The following is a 22,473-nucleotide window of genomic DNA, read 5'->3' as shown; positions in this document are numbered from 1 at the left end:
TTGAATAAAATAATAAGTAAAACACAGCAGACCATCTCTAATTCATCAATAAACCTAATGTTACCTTATGTGGCCAGAGATAAATAAAGAGATGGCACTTGCGGAAAAAAAGTCTAAATCTGTTTGTTTTTTTTTATTTCAGTTTTCAGTGTTGTCTGCCTGATAGTAAAAGTTTAAACAGGTGATTTGGGAGTTTTTTTTTTTTTTGCACCTCACTGAGGCAAGATCTGTACAGTTTTATAAGGGAATGCAGACGATAATTGATGATCTTCTGGGTCATATTATTGAGCCTTTGGAGACCCTTAATTCGCCAGCTGTTATTGTCTGGTGGCAAGTTGGGGCTTGATTGGTTCATGTCAATGAACAATAAAGACCAGGCAGTCATCTACTCTACTGTAAGTTTTTTTTAGAGTTTATCAATCCATCTGTTACAATTAACATATGAATGATTTGGAAATTTGGGAGGTAACTCATTGGTTAGTGTACCTATTATCTTAAAGACCTGATCGGATCCAATTGTAGGTATTGCTAGGCAACAGTGTTCAAGCAGGGGAAAGTGTAAACCAACTGTGAGCACCTGAGGACTGAGGGCAAAGTCATCTTTGGCTCAGCACAGCTTCAAGCTTCGCAACAATACCATCAGAAAAACAAGAATAGTTAATTTTGTGACATTTAGCTCTGAAGCAGGTAGGTTTTGAGGACAAACAATCATTTGCAATTGCTAATGAATATTTCATGTCGTACGTCACATTGTAACAATGTTTGCAGCTTCACTGAGTAATTTTGTCTAGATTCATTTGCATCATTATTATAGTTATCAAGCAGCTCTCACTCGCATCTTTTACAGTTATAATCTTACAGTATTGTATACTTTGTGTCTGCTCAAACAATGAAGATGGCATTGGCTAGCGGTCATTGGCTAGACAAAGAGATGACGGGAGAGGCTCCATGTCCCAGGTGGGTCACATTTCAGCCACGATTACGACAGATGTTTCTCCACTATTGCAAGCAAGTTTTATGCCAATTAGTATTAGAGGTGTCAAAACTAATTGAATAATCGACAACAAATCGGTTATAAAATGAATCACTTCCTATTTCATTAATCGAATAATCCTTAACATTTCTAAGCAAAATTTTGAAAATATCTGCTTTAACTTTGAGAAGCAATGACCACCGTCATGTGTGATATTGCTTAACTGTTGTTCAGCTGTTGTTGTTTTTTATCACTAAATATTATTAGATAAACAACAATTGGATAATAAATAATAATCAGTCAAGAAAAAGTCCGCTCTAATGCAAATAAAATTGTTTCTAATGATTTGATTAATTGATAGAATAATCGATTTTAAAAATATTCAAGAGTGACAACCCTAATTAGTATGTAAATATTTGAGTTTTCTTATTTGATCATCGTTTCTGTGTACTAATGACAGATATGGCCACGCATCAGCTTTGGCAGGGAACATCGTCTTTATATTTGGAGGAGCCTCCAACTACAACCAAGAGGTGACTTTGTGTGGAATTTGTTAAATGGAAACTTTGATACTACAGCCTACATTCATTTGCTTCAATTGATTAATTTAGGAGGACAACCCTGTTTACTTTGATGACTTCTACATGCTAACAGGTGCAGTACTGTACTTTCTGGGATCTTAAATTTTAATCCATATTGTTTGATCCTGCAGATTACTTGAAGAAGGGTATCTTGCGCAATTCAAATACGGCATAATTACTTGACGACACAATTCGTAAATACAGCCACAAATACTTACACACATTGAAAATAAAATAATTCACATAATAATTACTAAACCCAGTCCGAGAGGTGACCAATGTTAATCAAAAGTGATATGTGTAGTTTCCCCAGATGATGTAATATGGGAGCAGATTCCGCAGAGTGGAGAGGTTCCCACAGCCAGAGAAGGCCACACTCTCTGGTAAATATAGTGCTAAGAAAGTTTAGAAAAAAAAAATAGTGGCTTTGAATTAAAATTTCTATTTTTTAAGTGATCAATATTTTTAATGACCCTTACTGTACATAAAAGAAACAATCAAAATGACTGTATAAGATTATTTTCTGTGTCAGTGTTGTTAAAGGGAAGGTGTATGTGTTTGGCGGTGTTTCCAATCCCAAGGCTGCTGAATGTCTCCCAGGGGTCTTCAGTTTTGACATAGGTGAGTGTAGTGTTGTGTGTGAAGTCCATCACATGATCATTGAATGCATGCTGCTGTTTTGTTGTCTTTACTCAGAAGAGTATAACAAAACCTTTCATTGTTTATAAGTGTCTCTGACCTGGGATTGCCTAACAGTCGGAGGTGTGACACTCAGAACCCGTGGACATAGCTCTGTTGCTGTCAAAGATAACATATATGTGTATGGCGGAACTCTCGGGGGTATAGCAACTGATGACCTCATGGTCTTCAACACAGGTACAAATTGTGGAAGTACTGTATTTATACAGTTTATATGTGTGTTGCTGTCGTATTTTATTCTGTTTTTGTTTCATGCACACTGTTTTCAGTGTCCTACACCTGGACACCAGTTAAGACAAGTGGCTCACCACCTCCTGCCATGTGAGAGGTTCTCCTCTTAAAGAGTTGACTGGATTAAACACCCTAGAGCACATTCATATATACTTTTGTGTGTGTAGGTTTGGACAGGGTTGTGCTCTGGTTGGTGACCAGGTTTTCATGTTTGGGGGTTATGGAGACAGTGGAGAATTCTGTAAGGACATTCATGTCCTTAATATTGGTAAGTTGACCTAACCAGACTGGGAGAGTCTTGGCTGTAAATTAATGATAATGAGGTATACAGTGCTGGCCAAAGGTATTGGCACCCCTGAATTCTGTCAGCTAATGCTCAATTCTTTCCAGAAAACGATTGCAATCACAAATGATTTCATATTAATATCTTCATTTATTTTGCTTGCAATGTAAAAACACAAAAGAGAATGGAAAAAAAAGAGTCAAATCAATTGTCGTTTTACACAAAACTCCTAAAATGGTTCAGACATAAAGTACCGTATTTTTTGGACTATAAGTCGCGTTTTTTTTTTCCATAGTTTGGGGGGGGGTTGACTTATACTCAGGAGCGATTTATATGTAAAATTATTCACAAATTTTCAAAATTCAAAAATCCGCGATGTAGTGAAACCGCGATAAACGAACCGCGATGTAGCAAGGGATTACTGTAATTTGAACTGCAACCGATGTCAGCGGCATGGCACACATGCGGCATTGTTTACATAAAGGACGATCGATGGATTTAATGATTTGGAGTGACACAGATGGTTTGATAATATTGTTGTTTATATAATAGTTATTTGATATATAATTTATATATCGTTATATGGGCCTGTGGAATAATTTGAATTACAACCAACGTCAGCGGCACAGCGCACACGCGACATTGTTTACATAAAGGACGATCGATGGATTTAATGATTTTGAGTGACACAGATGGTTTGATAAAGGTGTTATTTATGTTATAGTTATTTGGATAATTGTTAATGTTACGTCAGGCTCGTTCTCAGCTCTTCGTTTGTGTTTATGTCACGTTAGCATACCGTATCGTTTAGCCTGTTGTTGCTCGTTCATGTCTATTCTTGGTGTTGGATTTTGTTGAATACATTTCCCCCAAAATGCGACTTATACTCCGCTGCGACTTATATATGTTTTTTTTCACTTTATTTTTTTCACTTTATTGTGCATTTTATGGCTGATGCAACATATATTCCGGAGCGACTTTTAGTCCGAAAAATACGGTATTGACAACCGCTTCTGGTAACCATCAATAAGTTTCTTATAATGCTCTGCTGGAATTTTAGACCATTCTCTTTTGGCAAACTGCTCCAGGTCCCTGTGATTTGAAGGGTGCCTTCTCCAAACTGCCATTTTGAGATCTCTCCACAGGTGTTCTATGGGATTCAGGTCTGGACTTATTGCTAGACACTTTAGAAGTCTCCAGTGATTTCTCTCAAACCATTTTCTCGTGCTTTTTGAAGTGTGTTTTGTTTTGAGTCATTGTCCTGTTGGAAGACCCATGACCTCTTAGGGAGACCCAGCTTTCTCACACTGGGCACTACATTATGCTGCAAATTGTGTTGGTAGTCTTCAGACTTCATAATGCCATGCACACAGTCAAGCAGTCCAGAGCCAAAGCTAGCAAAGCAACCCCAAAACATCAGGGAACTTCCGCCATGTTTGACTGGAGAGACAGTGTTCTTTTCTTTGAAGGCCACGTTTTTTTCCTGTAAACTCCGTGTTGATGCCTTTTCCCAAAAAGCTCTATTTCGTCTTATATGACCAGAGAACATTCTTCCAAAACGTTTTTGCCTTTTTCAGGTAAATTTTGGCCAGCCTGGGTTATTTATGTCTCATGGTCAAAAGTGGGGTCTTTCTGGGTATCATACCATAGAGTCCATTTTCATTCAGAAGCCAACACATACTACGGGTTGACACTGTTGCACCCTTGGACAGCAGGAAATCTTGAACTTGTTTGGATGTTGGACGCAGTGCCATGGGCTTCAAACTTCTTGATGACACTGCGCACGGTAGACACAGGAACATCCTTACTCACAATTTTGCTTCTCAAGTCCTCAGACAGTTCTGTGGTTTTCTTTCTTTTCTCCATGCTCAATGTGGTACACACAAGGAGCACAGAACAGAAATTGAGTCAACTTCAATCCATTTTAACTGGCTGCAAGCGTGAATTAGTATTTGCCACCATCTGTTACCTCACCTATCACCTGTATGTGCTACAGGTAAGTAACAATTAGAGAAGCATCACATGATTTTTCAAAGGGTGCCAATACTTTTGTCTAGTCCCTTTTATACGTTTGGTGTGGAATTATATCCAATTTGGCTTTTTGACACTTCTTTTTGTCGTTTTACATTAAAGACAAACGAAATTAACGCTATAATATCCAAGCATTTGTAATTGCAATTATTTTCAGGAAGAAATTGACCATTATATATATATATATATATATATATATATATATATATATATATATATATATATATATAATGGCGGCTCGGTGTTCTCCCCGGGCCCGCGTGGGTTTTCTCCGGGCGCTCCGGGTTCCTCCCACATTCCAAAAACATGCTTGGTAGGCTGATTGAAGACTCCAAATTGTCCCTAGGTGTGAGTGTGAGTGCGAATGGTTGTCTGTCTCTGTGTGCCCTGCGATTGGCTGGCAACCGGTTCAGGGTGTCCCCCGCCTACTGCCCGATGTCGGCTGGGATAGGCTCCAGCATGCCCGCGACCCCCGTGGGGACTAAGCGGTTCAGAAAATGGATGGATATATATATATATATATATATATATATATATATATATATATATATATATATATATATATATATATATATATATATATATCGATCGATCGATCGATTGATTGATTGATATCTTTATTTCGAACATCCAAAACAAAAAGAAAAAACAAAACAAATCACACTCTAAAGTGCCACATATAAGTCCATACAACAAACAAGCAAAATATAAACCAACAAACAGAAAAAATACATAAATAAATAACAATAATAATACATAAGTAAATAAATCAATAAAGAATGCTCGAAAAGGAGTAGGAAGAAGCATAGCTTTTTAGATTCCTACCCCTTTCTCACTTTATCCATTAAACCAATGATTCAACATATACTGTAATTCTACAACAGAACACAAGTAGATACACTTTCACACTTATTTTTCTGTTTCATTTTAACTTGTGTGTAGCCCTTTGGCACTTTTAGCCTTTGTACCCGCTAAACAACATATTTTTGTACATTCTTTTAAACTGGTGGATATTTGGACTTTGCTTGAGTTCCTCACTTAGATTGTTCCATAGTTTGACCCCAGTTATAGTGATACAGAAACATTTTAAGGTTGTTCTTATGTTTAAGATTTTGGAGTTGTGATTCCCCCTTAACTTATAACCCCCCCTCCCGATTCCTGAATAAGTTTTGGATATTTTCTGGTAGTTGTTTTGCTGTTTGATAAGATACTATGACAGTGAATTTCAATAGTTTGTATTGTATGAAAAGTGGATTTGTGTGTTCCAAGTAGTTGACTTTATGAATAGTCCTTATTGCTCTTTTCTGCAAAATGATAAGTGGCTGTGAAGTTTTATAAGTATTCCCCCAAACCTCAGCACAGTAATGCAAATAGGGCAAGACAAGAGAACAATAAAGTGTACGAAGTGAATGATAATCCAGTAATTCTTTTGCTTTGTATATGACTGCCATGCTTCTTGAAATTTTTGACTTTACGTTTTTGATGTGTGGCTTCCAATTCAGCCTGTCATCTATTATAACCCCAAGAAATTTGTTTTCCTGCACTCTTTCAATTTCAGTCCCATCTATTTCTATTCGTATCTTTATGTTCGCTTTGCCAAATACCATAAACTTGGTCTTACTTACATTTAATGATAATTTGTTCCAGTCGAACCACATTTTTATTTTTTTCATTTCCTCATTCAACACTGATTCCACTTGTTGGATGTTATCACCTGAACAAAAGATATTTGTGTCATCTGCAAAATTGATGAGTTTTAGTTCTTTAGAGACTTTGCACGTCACTTATATACAAAATAAATAATTTAGGGCCTAAAACTGACCCTTGTGGAACACCACAAGCTATGTCCAAATATCCAGAGCAGTGATTACCCAACTTTACATACTGTTGCCGTTCTCACAGATAATCCTTTATCCAGTCTAATACAATTCCCCTTATCCCATATTTTTCTAATTTATTGAATAGTATATTATGATTAATTGTGTCAAAAGATTTTTTTAGGTCAATGAAAACTCCCACTGCATGTCGTTTGTTATCTATTGCATCTGTGATTTCCTCGATTGATTCCATTAATGCCTGTGCTGTTGATCTGTTTACTCTAAAACCATATTGGTTCTCTGCAGATAATTTATGTTTTTCCAAAAATCCATCCATTCTACTGTTAAAAAAGCTTTTCCAATATTTTTGAGAGTTGTGGCAATATTGAGATAGGTCTGTAGTTTGTAAAGTTGTGTTTGCTCCCAGTTTTATAAAGAGGAATGACCTTAGCAATTTTCATCTTCTTTGGGAATGTACCAGTTAAAAATGACAAGTTACAGATGTACACAAGTGGCTTTGAAATCCCCTCAATGATTTGCTTAACTAACATCATATCAATCCCATTGCAATCGGTAGATGTTTTATTTGTGCATTGTTTTACAATGTTAATGATTTCATTTTCATCAACTGCCTTCAAAAACATTGAGTGAGGATTCCTTTCTATTAATTTATCTCTGTTGCCTACATCTGGCGCTAGAATCGGTATGTTTTTTTGCTATTTGAGGCCCAACATTCACAAAGAACTGATTAAAACTGGTTGCCACTTCTTCCATATTATAATTTTCAGTATCATTTATAACAAAATATTTTGGTAATTTGTGTTGTTCGGTACCTTCTCTAATAATGTGGTTTAGGAGAGTCCATATCCCCTTAATATTATTTTTGTTATCCTCTAATTTATGCTTATAATATTCTTTCTTACTTAATCTTATAATATTGGTTAATTTATTCTTATATCTCTTATATTTATCTACAGCGCCTTCTGTTCTCTGTTTTATGAAATTCCTATAGAGTAAATTTTTCTTTTTTACAGGCATTTCTTAAGCCTTTCGTCAACCATGGACTGTTCTTATATTTAGTTTTTTTATTATATTCCTTGATTGGACAATGCTTATTATATAATGAAGTGAATATAGTCATCAATTTAGGGTATGCATTATTTACATCTTTTTCTTTATATATTGCATCTCAGTTCTGTTCCATTAATTCATGTTTTAGAGTAGCAATTGTCTCATCTGTCCTAATTCTTCTTTGTTGTTTATACACCCCAATTTCAGATTTGAAGTTATTGACATATACTGTGAACACTGGAAGGTGGTCAGTAATATCAGTAATTAATAACCCGCTTGTTGTCCTGTTTTCTATTATATTGGTGAATATGTTATCTATCAGAGTAGCACTCTGTGATGTTACTCTCGTGGGTCTAGTGATTGTAGGAAAGAGACTCAGGCTATGCATTAAATTTAAAAAATCATCAATATTTTGTTGCTTATTTGGATTTAATAAATCAATGTTATAATCCCCGCAAATGAAAATATTTTTGTTGCCTTTTTGTATAATCACACTTTCTATCCATTCTGTGAATGTGTCAATGCTAGAACCAGGAGCTCTATAGACACAGCTTATAATAATGTCTTTTTTCTTTTCAACACAAATCTGTATTGTGAGACATTCAAGAAGATTGTCCACCACCTGTGTCATAGCCTCTACAATCTTGAATTTCATATTCAAATCAACATAGATTGCAACACCACCCCCACCTTTACTCTGTCTGTTATTTTGTATGAATTCATAGCCTTCCATCTCAAAGTGCATTCCCTTCTCAGTCGTAATCCAGGTCTCAGAAATAGTTATTATATTAAATGGTTGTTTGAATGTGTTTAAGTAAGCCCGAATGCTACTAAAATTTTTATATAGACTCCGGCTATTGAAATGGATAATAGATAGCTTATCTTTTGTTAAGATGTCCATATTGTACTGATCATTGCTGTAATAATAACATGTGTTGTTTGTGGTGGAGAAGAAATTATTGTCTGGGTCGATGTCCTGATCTATGACCAGAGTGCTACTTTCACTGTAATCAAACGTTAGTTGAAGTTGTTCATGTTCTTGTATCCACTGTGTTACATGTCCATTGTTGCTTGATGTAGGTTGAGTAGTGTCCCTGAGCATTATGTTTGTGTTTTGTGTTGTTACCTCCATTCAGTTCCAAGTCCACTCCAGTTGATTTTCTATTGAGGATACTTATTCGAGCTTTTCCAGTTCCTCAATACTCCTCACCATCAGTATCTTGGCCTCTTCTGGTGATCCATTAAGCTTGATGTATATCTTGCAATTTCTGGTCCATGTACTCTGTATTTTTTTCATTCTTCTCAAGTGACGTGCTTTCTTTGCAATATCCGCATTGGTCTTTGTCAAATGTTCATTGATGTAGATTTCTGTGCCTTTGAGCAACTTACCCTGCTTTAGAAGTGCAACTTTGTGCTTCCTGTTGACAAATTTCAGAATGACTGCTGGCTTGTCATTACTGTTTCTTCTGGACCGTGGATGACATGCTTCAACCTGGTTGGAGTCCATAGTTATTCCTTTAGTTTGCAGAAACTCAGCTATCTGTTGCTCGGCTGAGCTTGCATGTCGCTCACAGCCATCGTTACCTGCCGTCACTGCTCCTGCATAAGATATAGGTTTAATTGCTATTCCCGTGATGACAATGTCATTTATTCTTGTATATTGCTCAATGTCCGCTACCCGACTTTCAAGGTAGGCAAGCCGCTTGTCCTTCTCAGCATTGAGCATACGGAGCATCTTTACCTCTTCCACCAGTGCCAAGATGTTTTTCTGCTGCATCCTTACAGCAGAAACTTCTTCCGAAAGGAAGTCAACTGACCTTTTTATGTCCTCGACCTCCTCCGTGGACATGGTTAGGTTTTTTTTCGGCCCCATATTGCTCACGTTGGTTGCAGCTATCTCTTTGACAGCTCAATCATAGATAGATAGATAGATGCTGTGTTTTACATATGATCTGATTAGTCGACAAATCGCGACTACTAAATTATATTTAAAAACATAGCCTTCTTTTTGTATCCCTAGAAAACTTGGTTTGGCAGAAATGGGAGTCAAAGGGAGAGTTGCCTGCTGCCTGCAGTGGATATACTTTGACTGCGCACCATGACAAAGTAAACATGCACAGACACATGTATACACTGTTTTTCTTAAAAAGTACTAATGATTTATTATTGACTATTTCACATACACAAAATGTCAAAATGCAAGCAAAGGCATTATTGTTTGTTTTTAACAATAAAGCTTTAGTGCAATAGGTTTGTCACATGATGGCTTTTATGTCACTACATTCATAACTGTCCACATGATTAGGATATTTACCTGTTCGGAGGCAAAAGCTCAAATGATGACCAATCAGTAACATCATCCAATGAGATTCACAAATTCAGTATTGGTGAGTATAGATTATGTGTACATGTGAACCAAGAGATGAAGCATCTCTCCTTCTTCCTGGTACTGTTTGTGTCCTCAGCTAAGATGAAATGGAAAGTTCCTTTCTACGTTGGCATTCCTCCTGCCCGACGAAACGGACACACCGCCTTTATCGTTCACAGCCATGTGAGTATGTGGCACACTCAAACAGAAGGTCCTCGGTTTATGACAACGTTGCATTCTTACAGGGTGGTGAAACCCAAATTTCTCATTTATAATGAAAAACGATTGAAGGCCAAACATGATAAAAAATGGAAAAATCGACTATAATTCAGCGTGCCTTCAATAATGTATGCTTACTTTCATAACCTTGAAATGTCATTTGTGGGACAGTTTCTGGTGCATTTGTTTGGTTATTAAAATACTGTTTATGTTGGCAGTTGTACATATTTGGAGGAAAGAATGAAGAGCAAGAATTTAATGATCTGAAAGTAATGAAACTTATCAACCCCTCAGAGAGGCAACCAGGTATTAGCATTGGTTTGTTTATTCACAAAAATCCATCTTAACATGAGATTCTCTTTTTGTGATTGGCATCAATTCTTCTCGACGAGTGGCATATCTTCTGCGCAGAGATGGGTTGGACCCGATGTTGGTAATTTCACAAATGAGAGCAGTAACTGTGAGAGGAAGGGCTGTGTCGATGTGGGAGTGGTCAGTATTCTGTGCCCAATAAACAGAGTTCCTTTCATTCCCTATGAAAGTGGTGCTCGCCATGAAATGAATTGATGTTGCCCAGTGGGATCATTCAAAGATATTATTGCAATAATTTTGAGAGTTGGATGCCTGCTGTTTGCATATTTATGAATGAAATATGTGGCGATAGACCAGTTGTTTATCCTGCGCTGAAGACTTAGCAGGTGTAAGATCAACTTTCTGTTATTGTTACTTCACAAAATGCAAGACACAACTTCTGATACATCGGCCCACCCATCTTGGCAGAGACCTGTGTGCCATTTTGGCAAACGTGCAGCAAGAATCGCATTGTGATATAAAAATCAGGTTTCGTCAGCATTTCTCCAGATAAGCTGACTACAAAAAGAGAGCCTGATATATGACGTGAAGCTGGAGCGTAAAAGCTGAAACATAACTTCTCATCCACAGTCATGAAGGAGATTCTGTCTGAATTTGGTCTTCAGGGACTCAGTTACAGGTGTGTGTATGTGCATAAGTGCAGTGTACAATTGTTATTGCCTGCATAACACTCATACATAACTTTTCTACTTTTCACTTTGGTTGGATCAACCAACAGTTTTACTCCCACAAAAATTCCCAACGTTCGCTATGATCTGAGTGACTCTTCTCCAGCCAACCAATCCAAGAGTATAACAGCTCGTGGGCAGGTGATTAGTACATGCACACATACAATTTTTTCAATCTCTTACACAAAATTACCGTATTTTCCGGACTATAAGTCGCTCCGGAGTATAAGTCGCACCAGCCATAAAATGCCCCAAAAAGTGAAAAAAAAACATATATAAGTCGCTCCGGAGTATAAGTCGCATTTTGGGGGCAATTTATTCGACAAAATCCCACACCAAAAACAGTCATGAACGAGCAACAACAGGCTAAACGATAGCAACAACAGGCTAAACGATAGGTATGCTAACGTGACAAACACAAACAAAGAGCTGAGAACGGGCCTGACGTAACATATAGAGTGATTAAGGACAACTATTACATGAAGGACAACAAACAATGAATAAATAAGAGTGTTGAATAAATGATAAATAAACAAATAATAATAAATAATAATAATAAATATAAGAGGACCAAAAATGGAGCAAGTGTACATACAGCAGACAGTGGACTTGGATATGGTGCTTTAAAGTGTTAATTAGTTTATTTGATGTTTTCTCTATTTTTTATGTTTTGAATATGTTCAAGATAAAGATATAAAAGCATGTGAAGTGATCAACTATACTAAAAATAACATGGGAAGTGGTCAACTATACTTATAAGTGATGTCTTAATGATCAAGTAAAGATTTGTGAAAAAAAACATATATAAGTCGCTCCTGAGTATAAGTCGCCCCCCCACCCAAACTATGAAAAAAAACGCGACTTATAGTCCGGAAATTACGGTATCTAATATTCACTGTACAATGTATACTGTTAGAGATTTGCTCACTCCAACTTATTTTGCAAGAACCAAGCAAGTTCTTTTAGACACCTACAGGTGGAGAGTTCACTCGCTCCAGGAATGAAGTCTGAGAACCCTCCCAACTGCAAGGACATATTTATTAAGAGAAAGAGTGGGGGCTGGTGTAGACTGAATAGGAAGCCCAAAACATATCAGGGGGAACTTTTACGACCTTGTGTAGGATGAGACAAGGTAGGTTATTTATTACCGGTTGCATTCCAACATAATCATACGATAAGGATAATCTGAAAAACCCTAACATCTCCCTCCTGTTTTATCATATGATTATGCCACCCCAAACAACAAAGACAAGTAAAAAAAAAACATACATACATGTATAATGAAGAAAGAAGAATAGTAAAAATAAAAAACAAACAATGATAGCAACACTTTCCAGTGAAGATGAGGCATTACCTTAATACCCCTAGATCAAACTTATTGTGTAAGCGAAAAACCTGCCGGCCAGATGTTATTAGCAGGAAAATTCTTACACGGTCCCTTTGTCTAAGGCGACCAGAATGCTAACAATAAAAAACAAAACAAAAACACAGAAACAGTACATCATTGTATCCATCACTTGCGAAGCATTTTCGATGGTCAAATCATCAGGTTTCTGCAAAACATGCTCAACAGAACAGCATCTACGCAATCCACGTCTCATTAACATTATCACATCTGTCACGTCTAAGAAGTTGTATATGTGCTCGTGTTTTCGTCAGCTGATGATGTTCTAGTCTGTAGGTGTGGTCTGTCACCCACACTGGTGCACACACTCCTGTCCAGTTGGCAGGCAGCATCGGACAACTCTTGTGACCACAAAACCACGATCCGTTCTGAACAGGCACGTGCACTCATAGGATGCAGGTGAGGCAGTGCTTCCGAACTTCTGGACGAAGTAGGTCCTGTCCGATGGTGCAGCCATGTTGGTAGTAGAGCCCTTACACCTTGAAAACGGCTCTCTCATCCTGGCACACAGCGGCGATGTCCAAAGCTCCCATCCAGTCTCCTCTCCAGCTGGTCTCTCTGTGTAGGCCACTTGTGGTATTGTTCATCCTCTAACAGTCACATTGAGATTTGCCCAGAATAGCTGATCACAGGCACTGTCTGCAAGTCCAGGGCGGTAAGGGTCGGCATCTTTGACTGTGACAGCACGGTGTTGATATCCAACTCCTGGATGCCGTGTCCCTGTAAAACAATGCTCTAGACTTTCTTGCTACGTTTCACACAATAATAATGATGAGTAAATCATCAGATACCTCTCGTGCATACACTCCAACAAACGTTAAGCAGATGTGAGATAACTTGCATGAAGTCTACTTAACTAAACATTGAGTAAATATGGGATAACTTAAAAACTGTCCCAGTCAACAACAATTCGTAAATAGAAACTACAAGGCATAATAGATAAAGAACTTCTCTTTAGCTAGACAAAGAACAAAGGTGTTCTGTTCATAAATAGTGAGGGCCTCTCACAGATAAGACAAGGAAGGGAGTATAAGAACTCCCTAAAACCTGGCAGATGTGTTGGCCTTGAGCGAAGGTATGAGACCTCCGGTTCAGGCCGGCCAGTGGTTCTACAAAACTAATTATCCTGACATTTCCCCACTGTTTATTACATATTTGCTCAAATTCACACATCACCGTAAAAAACCCCTTTTCTCGACTCTCAGTCGTCGGATCACATTCATGAGGACAAATATGTTTACACCAAAGGATAAACGTTGCGACGTCATCATTCAGAATCCCATGGATCTGGGAAAAGTCTGGTAACACAGATGCAGGAATTTTGCCATCAACATCATCATGTTGCCGCTCAGACATTAGGTATATCTGAGCAATCTCGTCCTCCATGGGCGATATTACTGTAGTGGCGAGACAATTAAACAGAGCACGAAGACACGGTATGCAACATCCATACAAGGTGAGCATAGCAGCAACACTGCAACTGATGGTAAAATTGAGGACACAATGGCGTTATACTTCCCAAAAGCATTCATCTACTTGGAGTGCGCTTTCATCCTCGTTTTGAGGGATCGCAGGCCTCCAATCCGTCAGGCTCCCATCAGGGGCGGTGTTGTTGGGGATGAAGGTGCAGCATTGTTCTCCAAACATTGCGCAGACGCCTCCTTTCTCAGACAACAACATATCATGAGCATTGTGGTTCTGGATCGACATTAGGGAAGGCGTGGCTAGCTGTTCATGCACTGCCTCGAGCCCCGCTTGTGTCCGTTTGCCCAATTTCTGCATGTTGTAATGATGTAATTTATCCCGTCTACGTTCTTGTTCATCGTTCACCAGCAGCAAATGGAAGACTCCCATCCCGCTGCAATTTGGTCATTTAATTCTTATTGATCAGGAACTCCTCTAGGGACTCCAATTGCATCAATTTTGGTCAAATCATCGTTGCCTCTCAAATTTAAAGATATTTTGGTTTTTACCAGCTTTTTCCCCAGATCTTGGCATGTTGATGTATATACAATTTCGCTTGACTACATTCTCTGAAAGCAATGGCTTCTTTTTTTTCTTTTTTCTCTCAATGGATATTATATAGACTGCTCTGTCACACACTTCACAATCCAGTAGACGTGACAGATTTCACACAAATTGGATATGTCATATCCAATTTTTTTTTCTGTCTTTGCAGCTTGTTTTGCCATAAGCAATCAATTGTTTCTTTTTTCAGTTACTCTTATAGTTAGTTACTTGAAAAAAATTATCCACATTCATTCTAGATATTCATCCCATTCTTTAACATCTACAGAGGTTGTTGACAAAGTACACATATAAACATCATACTTTCATGGCAGTCCAGATCCGACACAGCAGATCATCCTGCAAAGGTCAAATTGATCTTTTAAATTGGAGGCATTCAGTGTTTTTGTTTTTGTTGAAACAAGCTCTACAAAAAAAAAATGTTTTGTTTTAAAAATGTTTTGAATAGGAATCAAATCCATATGTTGTATAAAGCTGACTGACCTGCCCCACTCACTATCCCTCCTCTTGAGCCATGTGACACGCACCATGGCTCAATATTGCTCACCATTTGCATAGGTTCTTTGGTGGGGTAGGTCATTTATAGATGCCATTCTCTAATCTTGCCCCTCTTTTCGTCCATAATTGAATTTCACTCTATGGACTTTGTCGCTGCACATCTTTAAAAATGTTTCAGTGATCTAATCTGCTTCTTGTGTGTATAAAATTTGAAGTGTCTTTTGCGCTGCAGCTTTGTGGTTCTGTCTGCAAGCTTGTTACCTCTTGACACCTTATCAGTCTCGTGTGCGTGTGTACTGCACACGTGCACATAGCTACTTTTCGTGGCAATTGGACTGTTTTGACAACTAGCTTAGCAAGTAAATGGATGCCCTCCCCGAATGGGGAGTGACTCAGCTAGCAAATGATTAGACATTTTCACTTTCTTGTAGTTTCTTTAGTTACTTTTCAATCGTTTTCTCCATTGTTTATCACAAGAATCTTAGAAATTTGAATACGAATCAAAACGTATGTTTTATTTTACTCAATTGTATGATTTAGAGAATCCATATGTAGTAAAGTGTTGTATTACTACGTATGATTTCATCATCATTTAATTTGACTTTCTTTCCAAAACGCTTCTTAATTTCTCAGTTCACACATCTTCTACATGTGTTACTGGTTCTCCAGTTTTTTCTCTAGTTAATTAGCAATCCAAAAGCTACGTTTTCTTTTTAGCATTCAACCTGCTCAAAATCACTCTTTCATCAAAGTCGCTCTACTAATTTTCTATAGTAGTCGCCAACGACTTCAACCATTCAACCTTTCATTGAGGCAATCATTCATCAATGCTTATCATATGCATCTCACAGTCTCCAAAAAGGAGTCTTCTTATCATATTGGTCCCATTTCATCCAAGCTCACCACACAACATTCATATATCTTTTTCAACTCAAGTTTCCTGGTAGAACAATCCACCAATTAAAAAAACTTAACTAGAACAAACAACTGGCAAATTAATCTGAATTTTTTCTTTGTTTTTAAATTTGAAGAACTCAATCTCTCAGATTTAGCTTGCATTTAGAATTTTGCATAATCTTATAACACAACCAATCAATTATTCCTATTAAATGTAGCATTGCAAAATCTTAAATTCACAATTTAGCTTCTCCCAATTCCTGAGAGCATGTTCTGTTGTTTTGTTAACTCCGAATTTCTCATGAGGGCTTGACACTAACATGCACTAGTGTGGATTAGTTTCTGTTCGCAAACAGATTTCTCTCTTTTTCTTTCATTTTTATCTGTCAAAGTTTTTTCTGTTCTGCGGTGTAAATTGAATAGACAACAGTCTAGCAAATTTCTTTATACTAAAAGTTTAGCGAATCTTCATTATTTTAACACATACGCACACACATGCACAGCTCTCGCGTGCGGAAGGTAGGTTCCAGCACCAATGATTCGTCACAGGCTGGCCATTTCCTGTGGTCGATCATGAGCTGGTTCCTCCCATGCACACGAGGACAGCACATTCTAATTTTATTTATTTATCTTCTAGAAGCAAGTTGTATTTCTTTACCACTTGATTTGCATATTTTAACTTTAGTGTAACACAATTTGATCTCTAGTCATTTGTAATTTGCCACCTCAAAAATATTATTATTATTATTATTATTATTATTATTATTATTATTATTATTATTATTATTATTATTAAACTCCTCTTGCCCCTCGCTTGAGCCGCGGCTTGAGCTGCGGCCTTGCACCTGCTCACAGGGGCCTTATTGTGTCCTGGTCTGACAAACACTTGTGACCTCATCAGTTTTCATCTTTCTAGCTTTTGTCTCTTGAATTCGTTCTCATCTCTTTGTGAAGATTTCAACCTCACTCTAGCACTTCTACCACTTCTTCCACATTTCAAATTTCCTTGTACTCCATACATTTTCTTCCACTTCAGCATGTATTGCATACAATTAAGAAATCTACTTGCCATGAACTTCTCATCTCAAAGAAGAGCAGAGCAAGAGATTTACCGTTCTTATTTCCCATCTTAATTTTAGTAGTTTAAGGTTTTACAATTTTTTTTTTTTCAAATTTTTTTCTTTGAGGATCCTCAATGCAGGTTTAATTTGACCTTTTAACAGATTACTAGCCTGTTTTATTGCCGTGGATCAACGATAGAACTGCTTTTTAGTCAATTTATCCTACCAGTCACACACTCAATCACACAAACTCCAGCGCTTTTTTTTTTTTTTAGGCCTCATAGCTCGGACAAACCAAAGCCGTATCTCATAGCTCGGACAAACCAAAGCCGTATCTCATAGCTCGGACAAACCAAAGCCGTATCTCATAGCTCGGACAAACCAAAGCCGTATCTCATAGCTCAGATAAACCGAAGCCGTATCTCTCGTGCACCTCTACATTTTACGCGTTTCACAACAACACAATCACACAACTTCAGGCCTTTAACTTACTTGTCCCCTGGTTCGTTGCACTGCCGGGTCCCGTCAATCCACCTCTGTCAGACGAAGGCAGACCTAAGATGCTGGCCCAGCAAAGAATTCTCTTCCCAGGACTTTCTCCTCCAGGTCCTCCTAATGGACGCTGGCTTGTCGACAATGCAAGCACGTCCTTCTTCGTCAGACAGATAGCGGGTATGAGGGTCCCGGGTTTCGGCACCAAAATGTTAGAGATTTGCTCACTCCAACTTATTTTGCAAGAACCACACGGGAGACAAGGAAGTTCTTTTAGACACCTGCAGGTGGAGAGTTCACTCGCTCCAGGAATGAAGTCTGAGAACCCTCCCAACTGCAAGGACATATTTATTAAGAGAAAGAGTGGCGACTGCTGTAGACTGAATAGGAAGCCCAAAACATATCAGGGGGAACTTTTACGACCTTGTGTAGGATGAGACAAGGTAGGTTATTTATTACCGGTTGCATTCCAACATAATCATACGATAAGGATAATCTGAAAAACCCTAACATATACTGTAATAACCTTTTTCTCCCAAGATGAATAATGTACAGCACAGGTGTCAAATTCAAGGCCCGGGGGCCAGATACGGCCCGCCACATCATTTTATGTGGCCTGCGAAGACAAATTGTGCATCAAATTCGTGTCATTACTAGAATTGCAAATTGTCTTCACTTTTAATAACATCTTTTTTTTTTTTTAATATTTGACCAGTTTTTACTCTGATTTGAAAACGAGTTATTTGTCAGTTTGTTTTGTAGCTTTTACTGTATATTATATGAGGTGCTCATACATTTATTTGGGTTGACAGTCATAATGGCCCTCCAAAAGAAGCTATGACTACAATGCGGCCCGCGAAAAAAATGAGTTTGACACCCCTGATGTACAGTATCGACTGAGAAACTAAGCTAAACCGAATGTAACCTAACAATAAACTTAACTCAACAATGTGTATACGTACGTTTCATTAATGTATGAAGTCTTGTGTATCGTGCAACTACACTTGTGCATTCTTCTGCATCAGATATTTGTCCATAGAGACTTCAGTGCAGTTCGAGACGAGGCCATGTCGATGATCCAGACTGCGTTCACTTTACTTGACCAGGAGTTCCAGAAGCTAGATCAGTACGTTAGTTAAGCTTTATAAAAGAGAAAAAAAAAAAAAACTTCTGTGCCAACAACAATCATTTCATTTAACTACATATCCATTTAAATACTAAGCGTAAAACAGTGATTTGTAAATTTGCTTTGACTTGTAATACAGCACAAGAAAAAAACCTTTTTTTAATCGCTTTTTTGTTCCTTATTTTAAATGTTTTTAAATTGTTTCAGGCAGAAGAGAATGTTGTCAAAATCTGCTGCTGCTCTGCAAATAGCCAGAGAAGGCCACGAGGCCCAGAAGCAACAACACCAACAGGTTTATGATTTTATAGAACTGTTTGAATCGAACACAACTTCCGTGTTTAATATGCTTCAGAATCCAAATCATCTTGTTAGTCCAATAAATGTTCAATCAATCAATCAATAATACTGTGTGGGATATGTTGCTCTTGTGTATCTCCGTGAATGTGTTTGTATTAGGAGTTGCAGGAAATGCTGGACAGACATCGTTCTCAAAACGAGGCATGGCTTCGCGCGAGAGCTGAGGAAAATGACAGAGAAAGGAGGGAGCTCTGCAGACTGCGGGTTAATACAAACACACAAATACATTGGATTGCATGCATTTCGCACAACACTGTAAGTCCTCATTGGGTCATTTTGTTTTGTCATTGGCATTTGTACACATACACATGCACACGCACACACACACGCGCAAACACAAACACTTATTTCTGTCGAGATTGGAAGGTACAAAAGGCATTTCTGTATACATAACATGTTGAAATCAGGAGTAAAGCATTTATTTGGGGTCTTCACGCTTTCATCACATGTTGAACAGTTTAAGAAAAGCTTCATTTAAAATTTAAAATAATATACACTTTTGAAAAACTAGAGAGTACATGGAGCACACTGAGGTGAATTCAAAGATAAGTAAAGCACCCAAGGACCTGTTTAATGATCTGCAAAGGAAACGATTGGGGTGGAGGTTAAAAATCAGTGGATGAAGGTACTTTAGAAGTTTTTAAAGTTGACAGAAAAGAACACGATTGAGGTGTCAGTATAGAGAGATGGAATATTTTTGATCATTTGTAAGAATAAGGAACAATGTGTGGAAAAAATATTACATTTAAAGCAAATAATAATACATTTGCATTCATTGACTTTAATTTTAAAAAAAATCTGCCTGGATCAGTAGATAAAGTGTGCATGAATTATGGTATACCATAACATTACCACACCACAACCACAGAACAGAATATATACTGCCAAATACAGTCACAGTATCTTAGTGTGAAGCAAGACGGACTGTGGAATATGCTGCGGTACTTATGGGAATGGTGCATATGATGACAAGGCAAAAAGTGCTCATAAAACATCCCAGTCTTTGATTACCGAGGAGGCCTGTAGGAAAATTCACCCGTGTTATTTTTAAGGTCACAGGGTCAAGACATAATGCAATTACCAACGTCTCCTGCGCTTTTCCAGGAGGTGATACTACCTCCATAGGGATCATAAATGTTTTACAGTCGTCAATGGAATGCAAATCTTTGTGTTTACAAAACGATTAAAATGTCCAAGGTATTACACCTGTAAAACCTCAGAGTTAAAAATAGCTGAGATAATGTTGGGCAACAAGTGCAGAAATAAAAAGCAGTTGTTAAAGAAATGCTCCAAAATATCTCAACATCAAAGTAACAAGCTGGGAACCAATATAAGAGGAATTGAGGAATACGTAGAGAAAAACAGAAAAAGAACTAGCAACTCCGTCTCGAAATCAACTGGAACACTAGAAGATTTTTTGTGAATTACAAAATTAGATTTATGAATACAATTAAGCAGTTAAAATATAGAAAAAAATAACTACTACTGCTACTGCAGTCCCAACCAAGCCGCTCACCCATCTTCTGGCTACGGTCATGTGATGTTCAAAAGCTGAGCTCATAAATTGTAACAAGTATCACACTTTGTGGGACAGAACCTTCGACATTGTTGTCCCAATCCGTCTAGAACTATTTTCCTGCAGATGTTTGCTGATTAATCCATTCATTTAAACCCCAATGAAAAACACATCTCTTCCTTAAAGTAGTCCTTGCTGTGACAGTGCAGTAATCCTATTTATTAATTTTAGGAAGAAGTGCTGCAAGAGCAAGAGAAGCTGAAGGAGGAGCACAGCAGCATCCAGAAACGGAGTGAACATCTTCTATCTATTATGCAGCAGTTTAAAGGGATGTAAATGTTTAGATATATTACAAGCAAGGTGGTATGAAAAGTGATTGTTGTTGGTAGTGAAGGAATGGGGTCAAAATACAAAAAGTCCTACCTAGATACAAAAACAGATATGCTCAAACCTCATTGAATAAAGTACATAAGCAGACAAGTATATTCACATATTAAATAAAAGAAACATTTTAAGCATATAATTATACCTACACACCAAATCAATAAAGAAGACATAACTAGACATTTTTGATAAGTGGTGATGAGAAAGGTTTTTATAACTTTATGATCTGATATATATTTCTGAGCACTTTGAAATAACAAATGACTTTGATATATTGCCTAAATAGCTTAATGACCCTTAAGGAACTGTGCAATGCATGCCTGATGTTTTTTCTCTAAATCATGGACACGGCCAGAGTCGTCTTGACCGTTCAGTACTTGATTGTATCTTATGTTTTGACTAATGCTAGACGCCAGTTTTTGATTACTACTGAACGCTCTGCACAGAGGGAAATATTTTGCCTAACAAAGAAAAGATACGGTTGGAAGCATGATTAAACTAAGAATAAGCAAAGACATGAAGTATCAAAAGAACAGCAATAGATTAATGATGTCACAGCCAAAAGCTAACATAATTTCGTACAAAATAACAAAATTGAAAGAATGAGGTACGACAGTCAGTGTATGTCCAAGATTGGAGAAGAATGTTCACAGGAAGGTCACGTGGAGATAAAACCAGCAGGTGCCAGAGGGAGCCAGCCAAGGACTCGGCCAAAGATGATCGCCAAGGCCGAAAGACAGGATGGAAGACAACAGCCCCCACACACACCGAATCGCCCATAACCAGCACCCACTCCCGTGGCGAACTTGCCCCACCCCAAAGAGTCATCACCCATCAAACTCGGCCCACACTGGCATGTGCAACTGATATAAGCTAACCAAAGAACCTTGAACGTTGCCTTTTCTGAATGGAGACTTTCCGCTCTTGAAGGGGCCAGCGCTGTATTGTACTTTCCTGAAAACAGAGCTGTCTGAACAAGAATTGTGATTGAACTCAACCAACCTGTGTAAGTCTAATTTGTGCTTCAGTGTCTTAGCATTTTCCTAAATCTGAAGAAATCAAACGAGCACGCAGTGAGTAAATTGGATAACAGGTGATTGGCAATGGCTTTTGCCATGAGGCGCAGATAACACGCTCCCTAAATTGTGGACAAAATCCAACAGTAGCTCTAGACATATTTTGCTTTGAGATACATGACTGCATTTCTGAAGCCATTTTGATAATTCTGTCTACACATTTGGCCATAAAACATTTTGGGCGCTGCTTTTTGGGTACGGCACTGATTCTGTTACTAGTTTGATACATACTTTTGAATTAATAAATGTGCTAAAATTACCTTTAATACCTTTACTTAAAATATAACTTGAATACCCTATGCAATTATTTCCCCCCCTGT

At 37.8% G+C, this 22,473-nt stretch overlaps 1 protein-coding gene across 1 annotated transcript; it reads left to right on the top strand.

Moving 5' to 3' along the window:
- The first annotated feature begins 394 nt into the window (after positions 1-394).
- On the top strand, positions 395-22,220 carry zmp:0000001301 (rab9 effector protein with kelch motifs). Its single transcript, XM_068652817.1, has 19 exons — positions 395-687; positions 896-957; positions 1,434-1,506; positions 1,588-1,627; positions 1,859-1,937; positions 2,087-2,175; positions 2,284-2,430; positions 2,523-2,574; positions 2,652-2,752; positions 9,707-9,792; positions 9,992-10,073; positions 10,152-10,237; positions 10,492-10,579; positions 11,216-11,264; positions 11,364-11,454; positions 18,720-18,820; positions 19,028-19,112; positions 19,277-19,381; positions 20,925-22,220. Exons 2-19 carry the CDS (start codon positions 896-898, stop codon positions 21,027-21,029), a joined length of 1,521 nt encoding a protein of 506 aa, XP_068508918.1. The 5' UTR covers positions 395-687; the 3' UTR covers positions 21,030-22,220.
- The last annotated feature ends 253 nt before the right edge of the window (positions 22,221-22,473 follow it).

Source organism: Syngnathus scovelli, chromosome 13 (assembly GCF_024217435.2).
Source record: "Syngnathus scovelli strain Florida chromosome 13, RoL_Ssco_1.2, whole genome shotgun sequence".
NCBI classification, from domain to species: domain Eukaryota; kingdom Metazoa; phylum Chordata; class Actinopteri; order Syngnathiformes; family Syngnathidae; genus Syngnathus; species Syngnathus scovelli.
The sequence above is the reverse complement of the archived record's forward strand: the minus strand, read 5'-3'. Positions and strand labels throughout refer to the sequence as shown.

Excerpts from the sequence above, each read along its gene's own strand:
- zmp:0000001301 (XM_068652817.1), top strand. The coding sequence starts at position 896 with ATGGCATTGGCTAGCGGTCATTGGCTAGACAAAGAGATGACGGGAGAG. Across the intron at positions 958-1,433 it reads GGAGAGGCTCCATGTCCCAG|ATATGGCCACGCATCAGCTT; the intron begins GTGGGTCACATT and ends TACTAATGACAG. Across the intron at positions 11,455-18,719 it reads GTATAACAGCTCGTGGGCAG|ATATTTGTCCATAGAGACTT; the intron begins GTGATTAGTACA and ends CTTCTGCATCAG.